Here is a 22,102-nt window from a genome sequence, read left to right on the forward strand (position 1 = left end):
TTAAACAAAAAGGCAATAATGTTTGACTAAACATGATGAAATATCGTGATTAATAATCGTGATTTCACTGTTGACCAAAATATTCGTGATTTTTGGCCATAATCTTGCAGGCCTATATTGAAAATAAAATGTACCCCCCCCCCCAAAATCAGAACTTTTTAATGGGGTGAAATAATGAAGCCTCAAATTCATTTCATGGCAATACTGACAGTCTTCAAAAATGTTTTTTTTTTTTCCCCCATTGCAGTACACGCGACGGGGCTTTCTTCGTCCCCAAATGAAAAAAAAAAAAAAACGCCCATGATGACTACTCTCTTCCATCTTCTCTCTGCCCTGATCCTAAACCACGCCCACTCTGTGTGATGGCGTCACCGGGGCTGCCTCCAAAGTGTTAGCGGGCGTCCAGTTTAGTGCGCATCTGTGGACTCGCGAGTAGCAGCGGTGCACCCCAAAACAACTCGACGAATCGCATCTGACTGTTAACGCCCTCGGACTCACAGGGAAGACTTTTCAACATGGGTGAGTTACATTCATGATTTTTTTTTAAATCAGCTGGGGAAAACTAGCTGGCTGCACGTTTGACTGTGCAAACTTTTTCTCGTGCGAAATAGTCAGTTCTAACTTCGATACTACTGTCACAAATGAAGTGGCTTTGGAAATGTGTTTTGGAATATGCATGCATCGTGTCCAGAGTGGGATTGAGTCAAGGAAAGCGATTAGAGAGATTAAGTGTTGCAGGATTGTGCCTGTGTGTGCACTCAACTCTCTTCTAGTACTCGCTTGTCTTTCTCAATGTTTACCATTTCACACCGAACGCCCTTGCTGATGCGTGATTGATCAGCGATGAGATTGAATCAGTCACTTCTTGATTGTCTTGATGATGCGTCGTTTCGTCTCAAGTGGCTCAAAGTAAATCAAACAACCGCAGTGAATTATTGCCTGCATGGACTGATGTAACACTGTCACATGTTTTTAATATTATTAACCCACCCACACAAAAACAGTACACTGAATATTTGTGTGTAGTTTACTGGGAGCATTTTTTTTTTTACAATAAAAATGCTTAATGTAAGTGGGAAATCCTAGGATAACACTCACTGTGATTACTACCTTTATAACGTGACAATCCCGCCATAATACTGTATATTGGATTTACGCACTACACTCAATCTTTTTGCAATGTTTGCAAAAATCCCTTTCGAGTGTTAATAAAGTTAACTGTCATTGTTGCAATACTTCCACGATACTTAAAAATGTTTAATCCACCTAAAGTGATCTAAAGAATTCAGAATTCCAATGTAATGGCAAATTCATACAAAAAACAAACCAAAAATGATCATAAATATGCGACACAAAAGATCACATTATAATGTAATCTTAAAATCGTCCTAGGTGGAATTGTTTTTTTTAATTTTTTTTTTAATTCCAAATCTTCAAATGGTCCTCAACTCAAGTACCCTTCCCGCCAAAAAAAGCAAAATAATTGCATTTTGTACTTTTAAAACAACCACATAATTTTGCCTGAAAGTCTGCAGAAAATGCCATTGTTGCGCTCAAGATGAGCAATGGTGTTTGGTGCTAAAATTTAAACACAAACGGTGAAGCAACACATGTAGACAGATATTACAATAGCTACTGGCATATATTCCTGATCATCTGTGAAGATTGATTCATTTTTATCACAGTGTACTTTATAGCATTGACTAGGTGTATTCTTTGTGTCTGTTTTGCTGCCCCCAGGTGGTCGATATTATTGAGTATTTTTTCTTTCTTATAAAACATTTTGATGTAAACAACAACAAGAACAACAAAGAACTGTCTGGGTTCCAGGCTGATTTACCACAAAATGGCCACAAGCATGTAATCTCGTGACACGCCCCCCCCCCCCCCCCCTTCCCTGCTTATGAGGCGTTTGTGAGAATATGTATCAGTGCTCATTAATTCGCCGGGAGTTTCCCACAGAGGCGTCTTTGTGCTCCTAATTTGGAAGCTCTCCTTTGTGCGGCGCCTCCGTTCATGAACACCCAAGTTTGCTGAATCTCGGAGAGTCTCACAGCAACACGGGCTTTGAACGGAATCCCCGCGCAGCCTCCGCCTCTCTCTTCATGACCGCCATCTTTTTTGTGGTTAACACAGAGGAGGGAACATCGTGGCCCTCAACGATAAATGCAAGACTTGTTTTTTTTGGGAGGGTTGAGGACGTCGTTATTCGCTTTTATCCAACCAAGTTTGCACCCACAAGCCTTCGGGGCATTTCCTTGTGTGGTCACATGTTCCCATCATTTTGTCACTTTTGTACTTCCAACTTCCTCCCACATCCACAAAACATGCAAATTAGGCCATTTGAGTGGGTTTTTTTTGGTGGTGGTGGTGGTGGTGGGGGGGGGGGTGCATGATCCCTCATGGTTCTTGGTTGGTTTCCTATCCCGCTCTCGCTGGGTCACTGTGGATTTTGATTTGATTGGGTGAGTTCCTTGTTTTGAGATTGGGTTAAAGCGGTGCAATTATTTTTTTGCAAAGTGTATAGGGTTGATGCCAGTGAACATTTTGAGAAGTTGAAAGTAAAGATATCTGTATTCATATTTGACGATGTTATGACCCTTTCAAAGTCAGCCTAAATTGGGTGATAATAAATCCCCGGACAACCAGGGGTTACACACAATAATGCATACACTTACACATCGGCCATTGTCCTCTACTTTGTGAGAGATTCCGTTATTGTTAAATCCAAGACCGAACAAATCAAACACAGCACTCGCACCCAGATTCCAGTCGTAAAATTCACATTTGTCCTCCTTAACGGAAACTATTTCTTTGTTGTGGACGTGCTTTCGTTGAAGACTGTCCAAATTTTAAGGACAAGAAATTAAGATATGAAGCGAGCGCCTCTGGGTTGACATTGGGTAATGCCTGGGTGATGAAATATGTTTTCCAGCTGCCTTCAGCTTTGACAGTGCGGAGGCGTGAACATGGTGTCAGATGTTCTGGTGTTGTCTTTGAGATAACACGCACGCACGCAAGGTTACTGATGATTTTGTGTCGTCCAAGAGGAGTCTACTGTCTCCGATTTCTACATTCCTATCCAATCTCTCTGAGTATGTCTGGATAGTGTCACATCAGCACACACTTGTGTGCTAACACACCGTGGTGGATCCTGCGCTCCTTGACCCAGCATCCTGAGTTGGAGCAGAGATTTTTTTTTTTTTGCATGGTTAACATCAACAAGGGCAAAACAGTGGAGTGAGATTTGGGATTCGAATCTCAGCTCCATCATGCACGAAGCCTCGAAATTGTCTTGGCATAAATATGATTATGAAAGATTGTTTGTGTCCTTTAATTTTCTCCTGGCATGCGTTTTAGCACCATTTTGGCAGTCAAATAATGCCTCCAAGGCTCTAACTTGTGATGACTCTACTGTATGTCTCCATCAATCAGCCCTAAACAACATTACGTCTTCAGTTTGTTGTCATTAATTGCAGAAATCATCCTCAGTAATGAGCTGGCTGTCACCACACTTGCATCATTTCTGGGCTCAATTCCATTTGGGGACCAAAATGCAGTTGACCGACTTCACTTTTCATACTGAGACAGAGGCTTTTTTTTTTTGTATCATCAGTAGAACCTACAAAATGGAACACAATCAGTTCTATGATGCTGGATGGTTTCCATTATTCTCATCAAAAAAAATCCCAATTAAAAATAATATTTGAAGTGTTGTACCCTAATCAGTCTATCTATCTATCTATCTATCTATCTATCTATCTATCTATCTATCTATCTATCTATCTATCTATCTATCTATCTATCTATCTATCTATCTATCTATCTATCTATCTATCTATCTATCTATCTATCTATCTATCTATCTATCTATCTATCTATCTATCTATCTATCTATCTATCTATCTATCTATCTATCTATATTAGGTCTGCACTAAATGTTTTTTTTGCTGACCAATTAATTTGATAAATTTAATACATTTGATACATGGATCTTAATTAAAAAACCTTTTATTTCCATTATCAAAAAATATGACTATTCAAATTAACTTGATATGAGTTGTTTTCGATTATCTCAGAAAATGAGGAAAGTGTTGGTTATTGTTTTCCAAATTAAAAGGCAAATGTTTCATTTCGTCCACGTTCACGGAGGACAATTGAAATTAGATTACATTCACAGTTGCTGAAAGAACACAAAAGATGACATTCCGAGCATGTTGCGAATTTTTAATTAAAAACGTATCCAATCAATTCAGTTGATTATTGATTATTTTGATTATCAATGGGTTGTTGATGAATGATTAATTGATTAATCATTCCAGCACTAATATATGTACATATACAGTACATATGAGGATGTAGCAACCAATAATAATAATATTATAATAATAAATTTCACGATGTGGTGTGGTAGGATTCAGAAGCAACTTCCGGCAAGTAGTTAATTTCTATTATTTTGTCAGTCATGTCTCAGAGATTATAAAAATTTATATGCTAGACAAAATAAAGGGTGACGTGCACGCTATGTGACAAGTAATAATACATTAAAAATAAAAATAATAACTAGATATATATGAAGAGTTTTGGGAGACGGAACAGGATAAATATCAAAAGCTGTATTGTATACAACCCAATCAAAGACAGCAAAAAAAAAAAAAAAACAGGCACCCCAAAGAGACAAAAAGCTAAAGAAAAAGTAAAGGCAATATTCCTCATTAAAATCCAAAGCCACAAGAGTTGCTGACGTTTGGCACATGATGACGTTTTTGAACTGTTTGGACTTTTGCGGTTTTGCTTTTTGTTCTTCCCTGCAGCAACCTTGGTTCTGCCTGCATGTTAATGTTGTGGAAAGTTCTGACCTGTTCAAGACAAAGCAAGCCCATTGACTATTGTGACTCGCCAAGTGATTGGAGTAGAAGGTCCTGACTGGGGATGCCTGTGCTCAAGCATGTGCAATGGCCTTGACCCCAACGTGGAAGCCTGTTCACTGTGTGTGGTTTCCACGTGATCCAAGTGCCAGTTCAATATAATCAGGCCCATAAGTATTGGGCCAGTGACACTATCCTCATCTTTTTTTTTTTAGCACCTAATACATTCAAAACAAGTCACGTGACACTTTTTACCTGAAATACACAGTCAACTTTTTTAGTCTATTTTCGCAGTAATAATTTTAAAGTCTTCTTTAGCGACCAATCACAGCTCAGCTTGTTAACGTCACATGACCAACAGGCAATTGGCCAGGGCCATCCCTTGCCACTCTGTGGTAGGGCTGTCCAAACTTTTTCCTCTGAGGACCGCATACAGAAAACCGAAAGACTTAAGGGACACTTTTAGTGTGTGTTTGTTTTTTAAATTGTAACTTATTAACTCATTCAACGCCAGGGACATAGTTTCACGTTTTTCAAGTGTCTAGACATTCAATCCCAGATACATAAGTATCGATTCAATACTTAAGTATCTAGAAATTAATGTCCTTAATGTACTTAAGTATCGATTTAATACTTAAACATCTCGTATGTTTTGTTCGGAATCGTAAAAAAAACCCTGAAAACATGTCTCTGGCATTGAATGAGTTAAACATGGTGAAAATAAATCAATCTAAGAAGAAACTGGTCTATAAATTGTAGTTATTTTAAAAAGCTGCTAAGTGAAGACTTTCTGTTAAAGGACAATCAAACTTTTTAAAGTAGCATGTCAAAACGTTATTTTTATCATATGCGGCAGGCCACTATAATGGCGATTTGCGGCCCGCAAATGGCCCCTGGACCATAGTTTGAACATCTTTGCTCTATAACCAGCTTTTTGGCCACCCTACACCTAAGGTAAAATTCCAATAGCCGTGATTAAATGCACTGTTTTCATATTTCTTCATACCTGACAAACATTCATATTAACCACATGTTTATATTTGAATTTGCATAATAAAATAAATCTAGTTATTGCATTTAATAAAACCCTGACATGCAGCTGTGTAAAAGCACAATCTAACCTTTTATCCTGCACAAAAGACTTAATCCTCCTGCCACGCGCGCATGCATAATAAGGTTTTTAATTAGCTTTTTTCGACGCTTCCACAATATGTTGGCAGTTTGCACATCTGCTGTTTGCCAGTGACGTAGAAGTCTGCATCGGTGTTTTTGTTCACAGTCAGATGATTGTTCTGGAAGGCCCACGGGGACACAATGGAAGCATGCAGCCGATCGGCGTTCATTCATCGGGCATTCGAACTTAACTGAATTCACTTTAACACTTCCTCTGGCCTATAGCACCTACGTGGATCTTTACATCAAAGGCAATTCACATCAAAGGGAAAGCATTGCAAGAAGTTGAAATTTCACCCAGATGGTGGCAACATGTCAAAGTTCAACATGGGTCGACCACTTACCACAATTCCCCAAATAGAAGAAACGCTTTTTGTCCAAAAAATGAAGCTCAAAATATGAGGAAATTCGAGGAAGATTGATGTGCATTCTTATACCGGTCATATTCTTATTTACAATAATTGCCATAACAGCAGGTGCCTGTTGCAGCTAACTCATGTCAGCTGAGGTTGTTACAGTATTATTTTCAATCAAAGAAGCAAGCAGACTGAACCGACATCCGAGTCCATCCTTGTGCGCCGGTTAGAGAAAATCGAAAGGTATTACATTTGACTTGTTTGATAATCGCGTCTTTTTGGCATATACACACAATCATAAACGTGGTGGAACACTGATGCTGCACACCTTCCGGTATTTATGTTAAAATTAACCCTCGCAGCGTTGCGACAAAAATAAAAAACAACCGCCTCAAGCGCATTCAGTTACACTGGCGAGGCGTTCACTGATCACTCACAATGAGAGAAATCTGAAACGCACTTAACGCGCAACAAATATATAACTTACAGATTTGAAGAGAATATATAAAAAGTTTACAAAAGATGAGATTTATTTTGTTCTGCTATAGTTTTTACATTGTTGCCAAGGTGTTGGTGTGTCATATACACGGTAACATAGAAAAGACCAGAATGTGAGCCCAAAATGAAGGATGCATATCATACATGGGTGCATCTTATATTTGTGGAGTTATCACACTACCAGTAGTGTGCCATCCCTTGACTAAAATACTGCAGAAGGAAATCAATCTTTTTGGACCTTGTCAATCAAAAATGTTGATTCAGCTCTTCTTGTCAAGCCCGCATGCTTCAAGTGACCCAACAGCTGCATGTGATTCTCCCTTTCAGCACCACCTGTAGAAATGAACCGTGCAGAAGGGAGAATCCCTTCCAGCTAATTTCCCCCCGCAAGTTCATTTGCGTTTGTGTGCGAGAGAGAGAGAGAGCGGAATTCATTAGCGCGCTCCTCCACTGTGGGACCCTGCAAGGATCGAGCCGTTGGCCCGGTGCCCGCTCGAGTGTATTCAAGCCGTCACAGATCAGCCTTTGTGCCGGCCGCTTTCTGCGCCGCTGCTAAACAACCGGAAGACAAAAGCATGTTGGGGGTGCCCTACGGGCGCACCGAGAAGTGCTGGGCGCTTTGTCGGAAAGCCCGGCTGGCGTTGTAAAATGAAAGCCCGCTGCATCTAGATGTTGCAATGATGTTGCCTTTTGAAACTTAAAAATAAAGTCTAAACACACACAGGCCATTTTAGAGCTAGTTTTGCATCAACATAATCATGTTTCACTTACGACACAAAATTTGTTAGGTTTGTCTATCATGAGTAGACTCATCAAAAAGTCCGAAGAACCAATGTCGAGAAAAAGACGGGAAGTCTGACAATTTAGTTCAAAAAGGCATTTTTAGAGTAATTTCTTTAAAAACGAGATCCTGCATTCCGGTTCCTCTTAAGCATGCAAAATTTGGTTGACTTTGATGATTAAGTCTCCAAAATCACTATCCACTGTTCTGACAATTCAATCTTCTAATCCAGTTTCCGTTCGGTCCAAAATTTGGTATTGTCTATCATGAGTAATCAGAACCAAAAATGGTAGACTTTCTGGTGAAGAGAAACCTGGATCTGTACATATGTAGGTTAAATTTTTTAACACACACACAAAAAAAAAAAGAAAATGGTTTGGTCTGTCTTTGTAACCTGTGACGTGACGATGACACTTTAAGACATAGCCATTAAGTGGTCTCTACCGCCACCTACTGTCTTGAGGTGAAACACAAGTCAACAAAGAATTTTCTGTTTGCTGACATAGTTTGACCGCTGCTCAACGGAGTGTTGCAAAATCACATGAAAACTGATGTCATGAATCCTATTAAAATGCATCTCAAAAATTTTAATTATAATGGCTTTATATGGTCCAAAAATTGGACAATGATTATTTTTGTACACAAAATCTCATACGTCCAGCTGCAATCACATAGAAAAGTCAGAATGGTTGCATTTGGAAATTTTACAAGTTTGAATCATCATCTGGAAATTTCAGCTCCCTAGTGATAAAATAATCAAAGAAATTACATAATTTGTAACATAATATCACAAGGGTCAAAAATGCTCTTGTTAATCTCAGACAATTCAATCATCCAGTCAAGTTTCCCTAAAGAGCATAAAATTTGGTAGACTCGTCTATCATGAGTTTATCCATGAAAAAGTCCCAAGAACCGATGTCTAAAAAAGGAGGGTCCTTCAAAAATTATTTTACATTTTTTGAGAATGGAACATTCTTTTTGATAGCCTGAAGAACCAATTACCAAATTGACATAGATTTGACGTTATACCGTAGGATTTTTTTCACATTTCAAAATAAAATTTAAAAAGTGCTTTAAATTATATCCAACCTCGAAATAAATTAGAATTTTGATTCCAATTTAATGACTTCACCCCCCCCCCCCCCCCCCCCCCCCCCCCGTCCAGTTTCACTTGCTCAGAAAGATTTTGTCTGCTCTTCAAGCCTTACATTTTTGATTTATAGAGGATGTGCATTTTGGTCCTTGCATGTGGGCGGAGCGTGGCGCCAAAGTTTGATGACTCATCCTGATGTTGTGCTCCCAAGGCTGCCAAGTTAAAGGCCATTGCGCACACCTGCTTTCTCTCTCACTTGTTTCCATGCGAGAGCTCTCATTGTCTGCTCGTAATCCTCGGGAGGAAGGCGAGATAGGCCCACAGGAAGCGTCTCTGCCAAGCTGTCGAAACTCTGCAAAAGTTGAGCTTTTGTGCAGGGACAGATGCTGGCTGCAAGGCAACAACGGGGGGGGGGTGCATTAGGAAAGAGTGCAAGTGAATGATGCTCATCTGTAGGAGCTGTAGATTTAAATGCGACACAGAGTTATGCAAAAAAAAAAAAAATTGGCAGTGATCCCATCTGTTTTAGATAAAAAAAAATGAGGAATGGGAGCAAACAGCAGAAAATTTCAGATGTGTAACCCCCAAAACCACACACAGCCCCAAAGAGTGATGTGTGAATATCACATCAATGTCTCCTCACTCATTTTATGCTTTTGACCCCCACTGTAAGGGAAAAGACTTCTGTAGCATCTGGAAAGTTGTGGAGATACTTTTTACGACTTTTCTTAACGGGTAAATTCTTCTTGACAGTGCCCCCCCCCACTAGTCTAAACGGAGCAATCTGATTAGTGTTGCGTTTGTGGAACATGAAACATCCATCTGTCTTCAGCCATCTCAGGAGGCAGCCATTTTGCCACTTGCTGTCAAATTTCAGCTCAACCTTGACCCGTTAAGATGAAATATCACAAAGATTGTGAAAAAAGCCCCCCCTGAACATGTTATCGTTATTTTTACTCGTCCTAATACCAAGCAAAAGAAAACACAATTAGAAATGATCAATTCTGTTCATTTTTTAATTAGCATTTTTGTGTTAGTATGTTTTGGGAGGTGGTTGGCATTTTTTGTTTCCTATCACATTCTGGGTTGTTGGGGTGATGTTAATTCATCTGTCTGTTTCCCTTGTCTTTTTAGTGTGATTGCGTCCACCTGTTTGTGTTTAACATGCTTCCTGTGTGTTGGCCAATCAGCTCCCTGTTCCAATTGTGTCTTGCCCAGGTGTTGCTTGATGTCGCGTCAGTTTTGAGTGTATTTAGTTTCCTGTTTCTTTTCAGTTCTTGTCAGGCCATTATTGTCAATTTTACTGCCAGTTCCCCATTTTCCTTATTAAATAAGTATTTTTAAGCGTAACCAGCCTTACCTAATAATAAGTAGGGCTGTCAATATTTATTATTTTGTAATTCATTATTCTATTGATTGCACAATTTTCATTTTGGATTAAAATGTGCTGTAAATCTCTTTTTTCACATTTAGTGAATATTTACCATTTTTTATCATTTTTTTTTCATTTTGCATAAAAAAAAATCAGATGAACGACAGAAATCACAATATAATTAGTTGGCTGAAATTTGAGGATTTTGATCATTTAAAGTTAATCAATGACTGATGAATTACCTGACTGTAATAATAGTTAGTTTAGTCAGTTTTACATAGTGGATTTTATGATACAAGTATATAATTATTAACATTATTAACGCTATTATAGTTATTAATGTGATTGCAAGTACAGTTGTCAATGTTTATATTGCTCCTGCACTTTGATGGATTGTGCTCAGAGTGAGAGCTAAAAGTGTGCATTACACTCGCGGATGAAGTCCCAAATGGCTTTCACTTTGCACACGGGATGCCTTTGAACGGCTGGCTGCCTGTCAGCGCTTCAAGCGATAAGTACATGGATTGACCCACTCTCACAGGAGGTCAGTAAAGTGTACGCAGCCACAAGCGTCCATGGGCCACTTGTTAGCATCCTTTTTGCTATCGTCTCAGTATGGATGGGAGTGTACATTTTATGTTTTTGTCTTTCATGGATCCAGAAGCAGAATGAGACACTTGTGATAAGTTTTGGGGAGCGGGGTCAGGCGGGGTGTCCAGGAGGATTTGAGACCGGGCCAAGTGTTGGGTCAGGGGTGAGAGGTTGACGGCGTGAGCTTGAGGACAATGGAGGAAAGAGATCCCAGGAGGGAGGGGAAACACCCCTCGACAGACCACACCCACTGCTGTCTCCATGATCTCTATTGTGTGTGTGTGTGTGTGTGTATATGTGCAAGTGTGTGTGTGTGTGTGTGTGTGTCAAGCTGAGCAGCTGGGCTGTGAGAATGTTCGAGCTGAGGAAATTCTCATACAGTGACTGATGTCGCCTGGTTTCCCATGGCAACAACCATCTATGTTTTTTTTATTAAAATAAATGGACATTTCAAAATAAAATACATTATGTAGGGCATTTAATAACGAATGTTAATTTTGAAGTACTAGTGTCCTCATCCAAGGACATCTTGGACTAGCCCAGTGTTTCTCAACTATATTTAGCCAGGCCCCCCCTAGAAAAGAGAACATTTATCGTGCCCCCCCCCCCCCCCCCCCCCCTCCCTGTTGATGCACTGAATATAAATACGATTATTATTGATGAAAATATTTTAGGTATACCTACACATGTATCCTTTTTAACATTAACAACAGATAAACACAATATAAATCAACTTTCAACAACTGTTAATTATTTTTATAATTATAATGGCCCGCCCCATTATTTGAAAAGCACTGGACTATCCAATGATGTCTCATGGGTTTTGGCCTGGTGATAGTCACTTTGCTGTCTAACTGAGACAAAATGGACACAACAGTGGACACAAATCAATCGGCTGGGTCTTTTGAGGATACAGTACGGTCCCATCATCTTTCTCAACCTTTGGCATTGGGCCAGGATGTAGCCAATTAAGGCAAGAATTGACAAACAAACCCAAATAGGTCAATACTTTTTTTTTTCAAACTTTTGGAAGACAATTTAGTTTATAGTTTGTCAAAATGGCATCGCGCTTATACCCCAAAAATATGGCGCAAGAACGTCATTTTTTGAACCAAATAGCGCACTCCCCTCTATTATTTTCCCACTCTTGTTAACAGTTTTGGCATGGATGCGCTTACTGACATTGGAAGTGGATCCAATTCTGATACCTCTGGTCCAGAGGAGGCTCGCATCAGTTTCAACTGTCATCGGTGAACGTGCACTCAGCGTGTGTGTTGTAGCGTTTGGCAAAGAGCTGCGCGTGCTTGTGGTCATAATCAGGAAGGGGTGAATGATGGTTCATGGTGCACGACCGTGTAAGGGATAACAGACACAGGCCCGCTATGTCAACAACTTGTTCATTCTTCAAGGGGGAAAATATCTTTGGTTGTTTTTAAAGTAGCTTTTGTCTGTAGCTTTTCCCATTATCGTGGATTATGGTTAACTAAGCTACTATAGGACTGGATGAATACCTTATCATTCAACCAGCTGATTGGCTGTTGTTCTGAGCTAAATATATAGCCTATGGCAATGGGGTTGGTGCATGGAAGGGATTAACCAAACGGAATGGGATTTACTGACAGGTAACGCTTAGCGACATGTTGGGTAGCACGTAAAAACAGACAAACAAAAAGGCAAAACGTCCAAAAGCGTCCATAACAACCATTGCTTGAATTCTAACATCCTCCTAAATTTTTCGACGAATAAAGGCCCTTTTTGCCTGTTTAGACTAGCGGCCGAAATTGGTCAGAAAGCCCAGTAAAGGGTTAAATGTCATGTTTAAAAAATTATAGAACCACTATAAATTAAAAACAACGAGTAAACTAATAATAATAAAAATAAAATACAATAAATGTGATGGCCTTTCACAAAACCAGGCGTCGAACAGATTCATTTTGAGTGATTGACAAAAGTAGGACTTTTGGGAGCTCCATAAAATCAGCTTCCTTAAGATCTCAACTTTCATTTCACAGCAGCCAAAAAGATTTAAATTGGAATCAAAGTATATGAAAATAAGTAATAGGTAATGTGGCAAATTATTGTTTTTTTCCACATTTTCAACGCTGCTTTTCAAACTATTTTATTACTTTTTAAAATAGCGCTATCGGCCATGTAAAAATATATTGCTAGCATATAGCGCTCAAACGTATATTGTAGGTCACAAAAGGCCTCTCGGGCGTTTATAACAGAAAATATATGACAAAAAAAATGACCAAAAACAAAGATATGTGTTTATAATGTTGTTTTTTCTTTAACGGCACATTTCAGTGGTGTGTGTGGGTGTGTGTGTGTCTTTGGCACACATTGTTCTCTAATGTAAAATCAATATGATTTGGAAACGAAGCAAGCTTATTATCCTCCATTATCCTAAGTGGAAAATGGAGGTATATTTTTTCGCGGTAACATTTTTCGGTCAGCTTTTGTAAGATGAGCTCCCTGTAGCTTAGAAGCATGATTTGGTGTTTTCACATTAAAAAGGGTTTCTTTTAAATAAGCCAATAATTTAAATTGTCATTATACTTGCTGCGACATCTTTCCAAGCGTGCCTATAGTAATGCGAAGCATCTGTCTCACACTTTTCCTGCCACGTACCTTAAGCCAAAACCACAGCGCCTGTGGATGAGCCACATATTCAGTTTTTTTTTTTTTTTTTGGAAGGACTACTAAAGGAAAAAAAAATAACTGGAGCCCATTCCCAGACCTAATAAGACGGTAACACAAACATGCAATTAGAATGAAGCTGAGTCAGGCACTGTTGTTGGCCATTGTTTGGTCAAAAACTCGTTATAACAGCAGGAAGGGGTTGAAATTTGAGGAGCAAACTATTACTTGCAAAATGTTTCTTTTAAGGTGGTATGCCTTTGTTGGATTACTTTGGCCCTCCAAACGCATATGAGCCTATTCGTGTCAACCTGCACTATGCACAACTAACCTGTGCACACAATTTGCAAACTATACATATTGCATTTTTTTCCCTAATTTTGTAAATGCTTTTAAAGGCGTAGTAATTAAAGTTATCCATGTTTTTTTTTTTTACTTTCAATGGCTCAGATTGTTCAGTGGCATCAGAACTATCCTTACATATGTAGGTTAAATTTATTAATCACTAACCCTAACCCTAACCCTACCCATAAAACATAAAAAATCGGTGTGGTCTATCTGTAGCCTGTGAAGTGACGATGACACTTTAAGACAGCCATTAATTGGTCTCTACCACCATCTTCTGTCTTGAGGTGAAACACAAGTCAACAAAGAATTTTCGTTTTGCTGACATAGTTTGACTGCCGCTCAATTGAATTTTGTAAACATCGCATGAAAATCCACGAAATAAATCCTAATAAAATGCATCTCAAAACTGTAATTACAATGGTTTTATGTGGTCCAAAATTTGGACAATTATTATTTGTGTACACAAAATCTCGTTTCATTTTGAAATTTTACATATTTTAATCATCTGCTGGAAATTTCAGCTCCCTAGGGTTTTTTCCCCTTGATTCTTTTATGATAAAAAGATACATGTATTGATATATATTTTTAGGTTTTAAAATACATCTCCTGCCCTTGCTAAGCCTGCAAAATGCCTCTTCCCTTCGCGCTTTACTTCAGCTCTTTTGTCTTTTTTTTGTTTTTGTTTTTATTTTTCCCAAAATATATATTGACCCTCATATATTGATTTCAGCTATTTGTGATGCAAACGGTGACGTGAACGCTTTGTAATAGTTAATGTTAAAAAGATATGTTTTTAGGTATACTTACATAATTTTTATCGAGATAATAATCTCGGGTTTTCTCTTTTCTAAGAGGGCTTTGCAAAAAAAAAAAAAAAATTGATAAGCACTGCCGTAGACGCAGTGACACAATGCCAAAACTAATCAAATCTAAATTAAAAGGAAGCATTAAACAAATGTAAGCTCATCGAAATTAAAAAAGTGGATCAAAACAAACTAAAAACAAACTAAAACCGTCATGTATCCAGGTTATTGTATGCAGCTATCAATTAAATGAAATTGCAGGGCTCTGCCAAGTAACCTCAATCGGATGCTTTGTGAGCTTCTGAATGTTATGAAACAACACGGGTCCACTGATGATTTATAGTCATGCGATATGAGCGTAAAATGCGTTGCAAAAGAGCCTTTAATAGCACCAAAGCGAAAGGGGAAGCATTTCTTTTCCCTAAGCCCCCAAAGGGCACAAGCCTCATATAAATCAACTATTTGCGGTTCCCTTATTTCTTACTGCTTAGATAAAATTTCACTTCTACAGATACTGAAGCCCTCACCTCTAACAAATGGGTTTGTTGCTCATTATAATTTGAAACTAATTGATAACCCACAGTTTTCGCCCCTGTTTTTCACATATTGAACTTGTCTGTGATAAGTGGGTCAGTAAAACAAATGAATGGATCACTGTAATGATTTTTTGTCCTTGCTTTTTTTTTTTGTTTGTTTAACCAATCAATGAGTTCGATTGGAGGCAGACAGTGAGTGCTGTTTAGAACTGTGTCATTTCAATACATGGTTTTTACCGGTGGGCCACGCCCTCAATGCTTCTCGCTTGTGATGCTTTTGTCACGGAATGCTGAATGGCATCGAACCGGCTGCCTGAGAACTGAGGGTGCGCGTCTTTTATGGGTGACTGAGGAGCATTCACTGTCGCCAATCTCGCTGTGGGAAAGCCACAATGAGGCCTTCTCTGCTTCTCTTTTAGACCTTCATACTCATTCAGATGAAGTCCTGACTGTGCAACTCTCACATTTAAATTCTCAAACTTTTCCATAACAAACCAAATTCAAAGTCCACATTGTTTGGGTTGAAAATCTATTTTTATTCCAGTTTTGTTCCACAACATTAAACCTTCATTAACCACCAGAGGTCCCTATGTTGTCAACCGTTTTTGTTTGACTGATCATTCATAACCCACAAAATGTTTTGTAAAGCAACCTCCAGGAAAAAAAAAAAAAAAAACACATTCACACACCAGTTAAGGTTAATAAGTTTACATTCCATTCTTTTTATTTTTTATTGCCATATTTTATTCACTTTTCTTCTCTGTCATGACTGTAAACAGTGGCGGTCACATTTGACATTTGTACAGTCACTCTTTCCTTGAACTTGCTTAATAATGACAAGTTAAGACTACTGCACCCTGCTGGCCTGGAGATGTACTTCATGTCTTGCTGTTGGTTGTTAGCAAACCATTCAAGTGCATTTTTTTGTTGCTTGGATGCCGTCATTAAGACGCTTGGCTTTGTTTCGAGTAGATTATGAACATTTGTGAAGGCATTCATAAGTTAAATTCATTTTAACATTCACCATGTGTTATAAATAATAGCCGAGGAAATTACATTTGACTTTTTGGGTGCTTATAATGGCGTAAAAAATATATATATATATATATATATTTTTTAATTGACTCCTCAGTTCTTCATTTGTTTTTAGAGTGCTTCGAGTGCTGCATCAAATGCTCATATATTTAATTAACAGCTTTGAGAAATTAAATTTGAAAAAGCGGCCTTTTCAACTTTCCATTTATCCAGACATGGTCCTCAAACAATAAAGTTTGGACTCCCCTGCCTTATATAGTCCCAGATAAAATGCTATTCCCACATTTGCAGTGGATGCTGCTGATTATTACCGCTTTCAGTACTCTGAATCCCATCATTTTAGTGAGTTTTTGAACTTGATGGTACAATTACATTCAGGCAATTACAAAATAAAGCTCCAATAAACGTCTTAATGCAACGATAAAAAGAGTTCAAACGAAGCTTCTCGTCTTTACAAGCATGATGTCAGCTCTCCCGTTGTTCAACAAGGCCGACTGGAAAAAAAAAAAAAAAGTCTGCAGATTAGTGTGGCCATTTGTTGTGTTGTGGGATCCCTGCTAAGTTCCCTTCCCTGACCCCTGAGGCTCCCCCTTTTTCTCCAAAGTCTGGTATCCGTGAGAAGACCCCAATCCAGCCCCCACTCTTCCCCAGTCCCCGCTGAAAGGCCTTTCTCTCATTAACATGCCCCCGGGGGCCGCTCTCCCCGTGGTTGCCAAGATCCTCTTCACCCCCGTCGTCCCGGTCATCCCTCACCATCGGCCCTCGCCCCTCTGTTATTTTTAACAAGCTGCTTTGTCTGTGCTGTCTAAACATGGCCGCCTCTTCTTGTTCCTCCTCAAGTTCTTCGTTGTATTACCCAAATATGAGATGGGACATCACAGCAGACGTGCAAGACATCACCAACACCTCACGTGGGAAACTCAAAGCTTCTTGACAGCTCAAGTCGGGGTCCCGCTTGCGTTCACCCCCATCCATCAGGAATCCATCTGCATTAATATTCATGGTGCTACTTTGGTCTCGAAAGAGTCTGGGAGCAGCTCGCTTACTTCACACGTTTAACAAGTGATATCAAGTTAGGGCCAGAAGTATTTTGGTGAAAGTTGTTCCGAGTTGGCTTTCCATTGAGCTTTATTTGCTTGACGGATGTCCTTTCAAACTTAATGGAAAGCAGGACTTAGCTTTTCATTAGCGTGAGCTCCAAAGTAGCATGTCGTATCTACCGACCGTTCCTATTCATATTGACGGTATTTATATTTTTTAGACGCTGGTTTTGTACACATCTCTTGAAAACGCTATTTTTGGTACAGTGCATTGTACTTTTGTAATGCCCCTATGGCATCTAATCATAACAAAAAAAACAACAAGCTAACATTGGGGCCAATTGCAAGCTATACTCCCCAAACAAGATTAAAGGAATAGTACACTTTTTAAAAATAATTTTCAGCAGTAAAACTGAATATTTCTCTCTACAATTAACTCATTCTCTCCCCAAAAACGTATTTATACGTCATTAAAGAGTCCAGACATTCAATCCCATGTTCTTATTTAGGGAGGATCTAAAAATAACTATTTAAGTGTAGTCATAAAAAAAAAATCAAGCAATTAATAAAGTGCCAAGGATTGAACGTCGAGGACTCCGGAAAGATAAGTAAAAATGCGTGTATTGGATTTAATTAGTTAATATGGTAACACATTTTTTTTTTTTTTTAATCTACAATAAATACCTTTAGAAACACTAAAAGTGACATCACGGCTCACATTGAGCTGTGATTGGTTGTTACCTGAGCCTACCTAAGTGGACCTTTCGTTAAAAAAAACAAAACAATTTTGATTGCTTTTGCATCATGCTTTGGTCTGGGTTTGGTCAGTTGACACAAAAATTCGTTACCTGGGCCTTGAGCACGTGTGATGTCATTTTCAGTCGACGGCAAGTGGCAAACAGTCTGATTAGAGTTCTTATTTTTACGGGAAAAATAATGTAGTATGAACAATCAAAAGCCTGTTACCATGGTTACCGTCTTGTGGCCCTCCCCCCAACCGCCACCTTCTGGTGAGACGTTTTCTAGCTGGTAATCCTCTTTGATAACGCACGCCGACGGCTGTCATCTTTCTCGTGTCACGTTTAATGACGAGGCGCTCGCACAATCCGATCAGTCAAACCTCGGGGAGCGCTTGAATCGCCCCTTTGCAAGGGACTAGTGATTAATGAGGTGGATAAGAGGGGCGCCTAGGACAAAGATAAATGACTTGTCTTGCCAATAGATTGCTACCAGTGCCATGCACACTAAGGAGAAAAATATAGCATTGACGCGTGTTAGGAAGCATTGGTGGGTTGGAATCATTAGTGCTGGTGTGCACATTTATAGATAAAAGAGATTTGCTATATCTGATGCAGCCATATTGTGAACAGTGTTACTGCACACTGTCCATTAAATAAAATAAATTACAAATAACAATGCAATACTGTAACGATAATGTAAACATTTATCATTGCGTCATTGCGATGATTCTCACAGTGTGGTTCTAGTACTTTTATGGTATTTGGACTCCCTCTAGTGGTACACATATGAATCACTTATCTTTGTATTTTTTTTAACTTTATTTCAATTGCAACATTATTCCCCTCCAATGTTTAAGCTTTAGTGTTCAGCATTCTATTACAGCAGATTACTTATACAGTATTAAAATGTACATTTTAGAACCTTTTTTAGTGTGTTCTTGGTACACTTGGTTTAAAGAGACAGTGGAAATGTAATACATTTTTATTACATTAGCCTGGTTGTTCTCATTTTGGTTTTTAATGGCGTGAAAGACACTCACACACACAAACATATATACATACACACATATAGCACACGTAAAGCATCATACAATATTACATTCATTCCGAATATTCATTACATTAGTCAGTTTACTTTTTGCCACCAAATTGTCAGGTGCGCGTGTATAAGAAAACTGGCAGTTTTCATGCCAAAGCGCATGCACACTTTTTTATGAAAATAGAGCTCATTGTCTTATGAAAACTTCCTTCCTATTGTTATCCATTTATTCTTATTTATTTAATCTATTTTTATTGCAAGGGTTCAGATGTAAATGGATGAAGCGCAGTCAGCGGCTACCATCCCGTAACTGGTGCTTGCCGTCTCAGCAAAGTAAACAAAGAGGCCGCTTTTGACAAATTTCCCCTCACTCGGGTCGGCCTTCTCTCTGGAGGGAGGCCATTAGAGCCATCATGGCTCTTTTAATGCCCTCAGAGTGGATCCAGTGTGGAAAATAAGACTCATAGATATGTTCGTGTTTTGGCAGCTCTTCCTTCAGAGTACCAGCAAACAAAAGTGGGCTGTAAACAGACACATCTGTTAACAATGAGTGTTACGCGTCAGATTAGAACGCGGATGGTGCTTTTTACGGTGCTACCTGCCTGCGGGGGCTCGCGGATGATACATAACGTATGAATCAAAATGTTTACATGTGCTTTTAAAACCCCCTCTGAAATCATCGCACTTTAGGATGAGTCAGTCACTTTTTGTGCTAGTTTTGGTTGCTAAGAGTCCCACTGTCTGATGGGTGGTGTTCCACAGGGGTCAATTTTGGGGCCCCTTCTGTGTTATTGTATTTGGTGCCCTTGGAGTCCATTAAAATAAAAATCTTTCTTTTTCTATTAACTGCGATGTGGATCATACACATGTGGATCTATGATATGTAGTGTTAAGAAAAAGATAGCTGAACAGCACCTCTACTGGTTGAAATATCGGTGTCAGAACCTTATTTTTAATTAATCTAATGATTTTTTTTAAGACAACATGATCTAGTGATCTAGTGGTTAGCATGCTTGCTCTACAGTTCTTTGGTTCAAGAAAATGAACGACTTTCAATCATCCTTCAGTAGGAATTTGATTAACAGTTTATCCAGGATGTACCCCACCTCCCACCAAGTCATTTGTGATAGGCTCCATCTTACCTCCATCGATAATGAGTTCAAGCATTACAGAAAATGGATGACTGGTTTGTGTTATAATTCCGAGGGTGCCCTGTATTTACGCTTCCCAGCTGTTGGAAGGTTTTTAGTTTTGGGGTGATGACAGGCCGCAGTCATGTTGTGGTGAGGGGGGGTTGCGGAGGGGCGTCCAGCTGGTGGATTGCTAATGCATGATGTCTTTGCGATGACATGTAAAGCAAAGATGCCCCTCTGAGCCTTCCTCTTTCCCCCTAGGAGACACATTTTTTGTTGGGGGAGTGTGAAGTGGTTTGGATGGCCCTTGAGGCCAAGCGCTGCGTGTTGGACTCGGGTTTGAGCCCAGTAGTTGGCCGGAAAAAGCCTTGCCGTGTTTCTCAGTGGAGCTCTGAATGAACTGGACGTGATGGAGAGCGGAGAGTCGCACACAGACGCGTCTTTGTTTTCAAACTTCTTGGCCTCCACCGCTGTTTTTTTTTCCTTCTTCTTTTCTCTCACACAATTACACTCACAAGTATCTCTCGCCTTGTGATGCTAGCGTGACAAATGAAAGCTCAAGACAAACAAGTGGTCTGCCCTTCCCCCTCCCCCTTCTCGTCTTCCTGTCGCCATGATGAGTCTTCGGCAGTACAGTGCGGCGGCGAGATCGCAACCATGTGAAAGTCATCAAAGGCGAGGGGAAAAAAAGTTGCCAACGTGATTTTTATTATGCTCGATGGGATTTGTTAGATGTCAAGCTTAAAAATACTCCTGAGACCCAGCCTATTCATTTATGTCCACTGTTGTGTCCATTTTGTCTGGGGAGAAAAGCATCCCACCAAGACGCGTGAGACATCAGTGGAAATGTCAGGATGTCCTCTCCTGAGTACACTAGGACTTAGCAGACTAGCTTGTATAAGTCAAAAGATATTGACTAAATAAATAAAAAAATGTCCACTACAGTCAGAAGAACGAGCAAAATCACTCAACTGAACTCCCATCAGATAATCTGACCATTTGCTGTATTACATGATGACAGTTCGAAGTTCATTAGCTGTTGTAAGCATTTTTTTTCAGCCAGACTATTTTCATTTTGATATTTTTTGTTGTTGTTTTGCAATGTATTTTGCCGCTCTGTATTTTGCACCGTCAACATAAAGTGGTGGCCACCACAAGTATGTACTATTGACGAGCGCCTTTCTCATTGTTATTTCGTTTAAAGCGTTGGCCGAGAAAAACCTTTAACCACATTTGTAAAATCTTGATATGAAAGTCAGAAACCTTGTGGTCACAATTCTCTATTCTTATGGAGGCGGTTTTGTGCAGCCAACAGCAGTTTAGTATGTATTTTTCCCGCATGTATATATACAGTATTATTAAAATATATCTCTGTCAAATCCATACAGCTGCATTAGCCATCTGCGGTAAAAATTTGACTCTGGGGCAAAGAACAGTATTTGTGTAGGACTGCTCGTAAATGTGCGTCTTCTCAGATGTTCAAAACAGAGTAGAGACAAACTGGCAGTGGCCCCCTTAGCGAGGCGCACGTATGGCTTAGCTGATGTTTTAAACACATGTGTGTGTGTTACACACACACTGATCGTAGATCTGCTTAACATATGGAAACACATTTCATCTTATTTTACCACCCACTTATGAGCATCTAAAAAATTGGGGCGCTTTGACTATAAAAGGGAGATATACCTCGATTTGTGACCAGGGATCTTGCTGATTTTAAATTTAATCGAAAACCAAACTGATGCGCATTTTAGAAGTCTCGTTATAAATTTAACTCTGTTTTTGTCACACATTTATTAAACAAAATTACATGTAAGGATTATTTCAACATAAAGCTGATATGAATAAAAAGTTAATAATATCCATCCATGTCTGGATATTTACCTCTCATGCGGCCGTCACTGTATTTGATTGATGGCTTACAGCCAATAAAAAGTCATCACCTGCCATTCTGCGTTGCTTCCTCTTTTAAAAGGAACAAATCACTTTGCAGCTGGGCTCAATATCCTGTTTGAAGCCTTTGCACCATGTTCCTTGAACTATATGTGCCCATCAG

At 39.2% G+C, this 22,102-nt stretch overlaps 1 protein-coding gene across 2 annotated transcripts in view; it reads left to right on the forward strand.

The window, feature by feature from the left end:
• Positions 1-370: 370 nt before the first annotated feature.
• gpm6bb (glycoprotein M6Bb) overlaps positions 371-22,102 on the forward strand; it is a 37,136-nt gene continuing 15,404 nt past the window's right edge. For both annotated transcript variants that reach the window (XM_088415149.1, XM_088415150.1), the window contains exon 1: positions 371-519. In XM_088415149.1, coding sequence (XP_088271275.1) covers positions 516-519 — 4 coding nt within the window. In that variant the 5' untranslated portion in view covers positions 371-515. The remainder of the gene's footprint in view (positions 520-22,102) is intronic.

This window comes from Hippichthys cyanospilos, chromosome 5, assembly GCF_059441005.1.
Source record: "Hippichthys cyanospilos isolate Australia breed blue-spotted pipefish chromosome 5, RoL_Hcya_1.0, whole genome shotgun sequence".
In the NCBI taxonomy this organism is placed as follows: domain Eukaryota; kingdom Metazoa; phylum Chordata; class Actinopteri; order Syngnathiformes; family Syngnathidae; genus Hippichthys; species Hippichthys cyanospilos.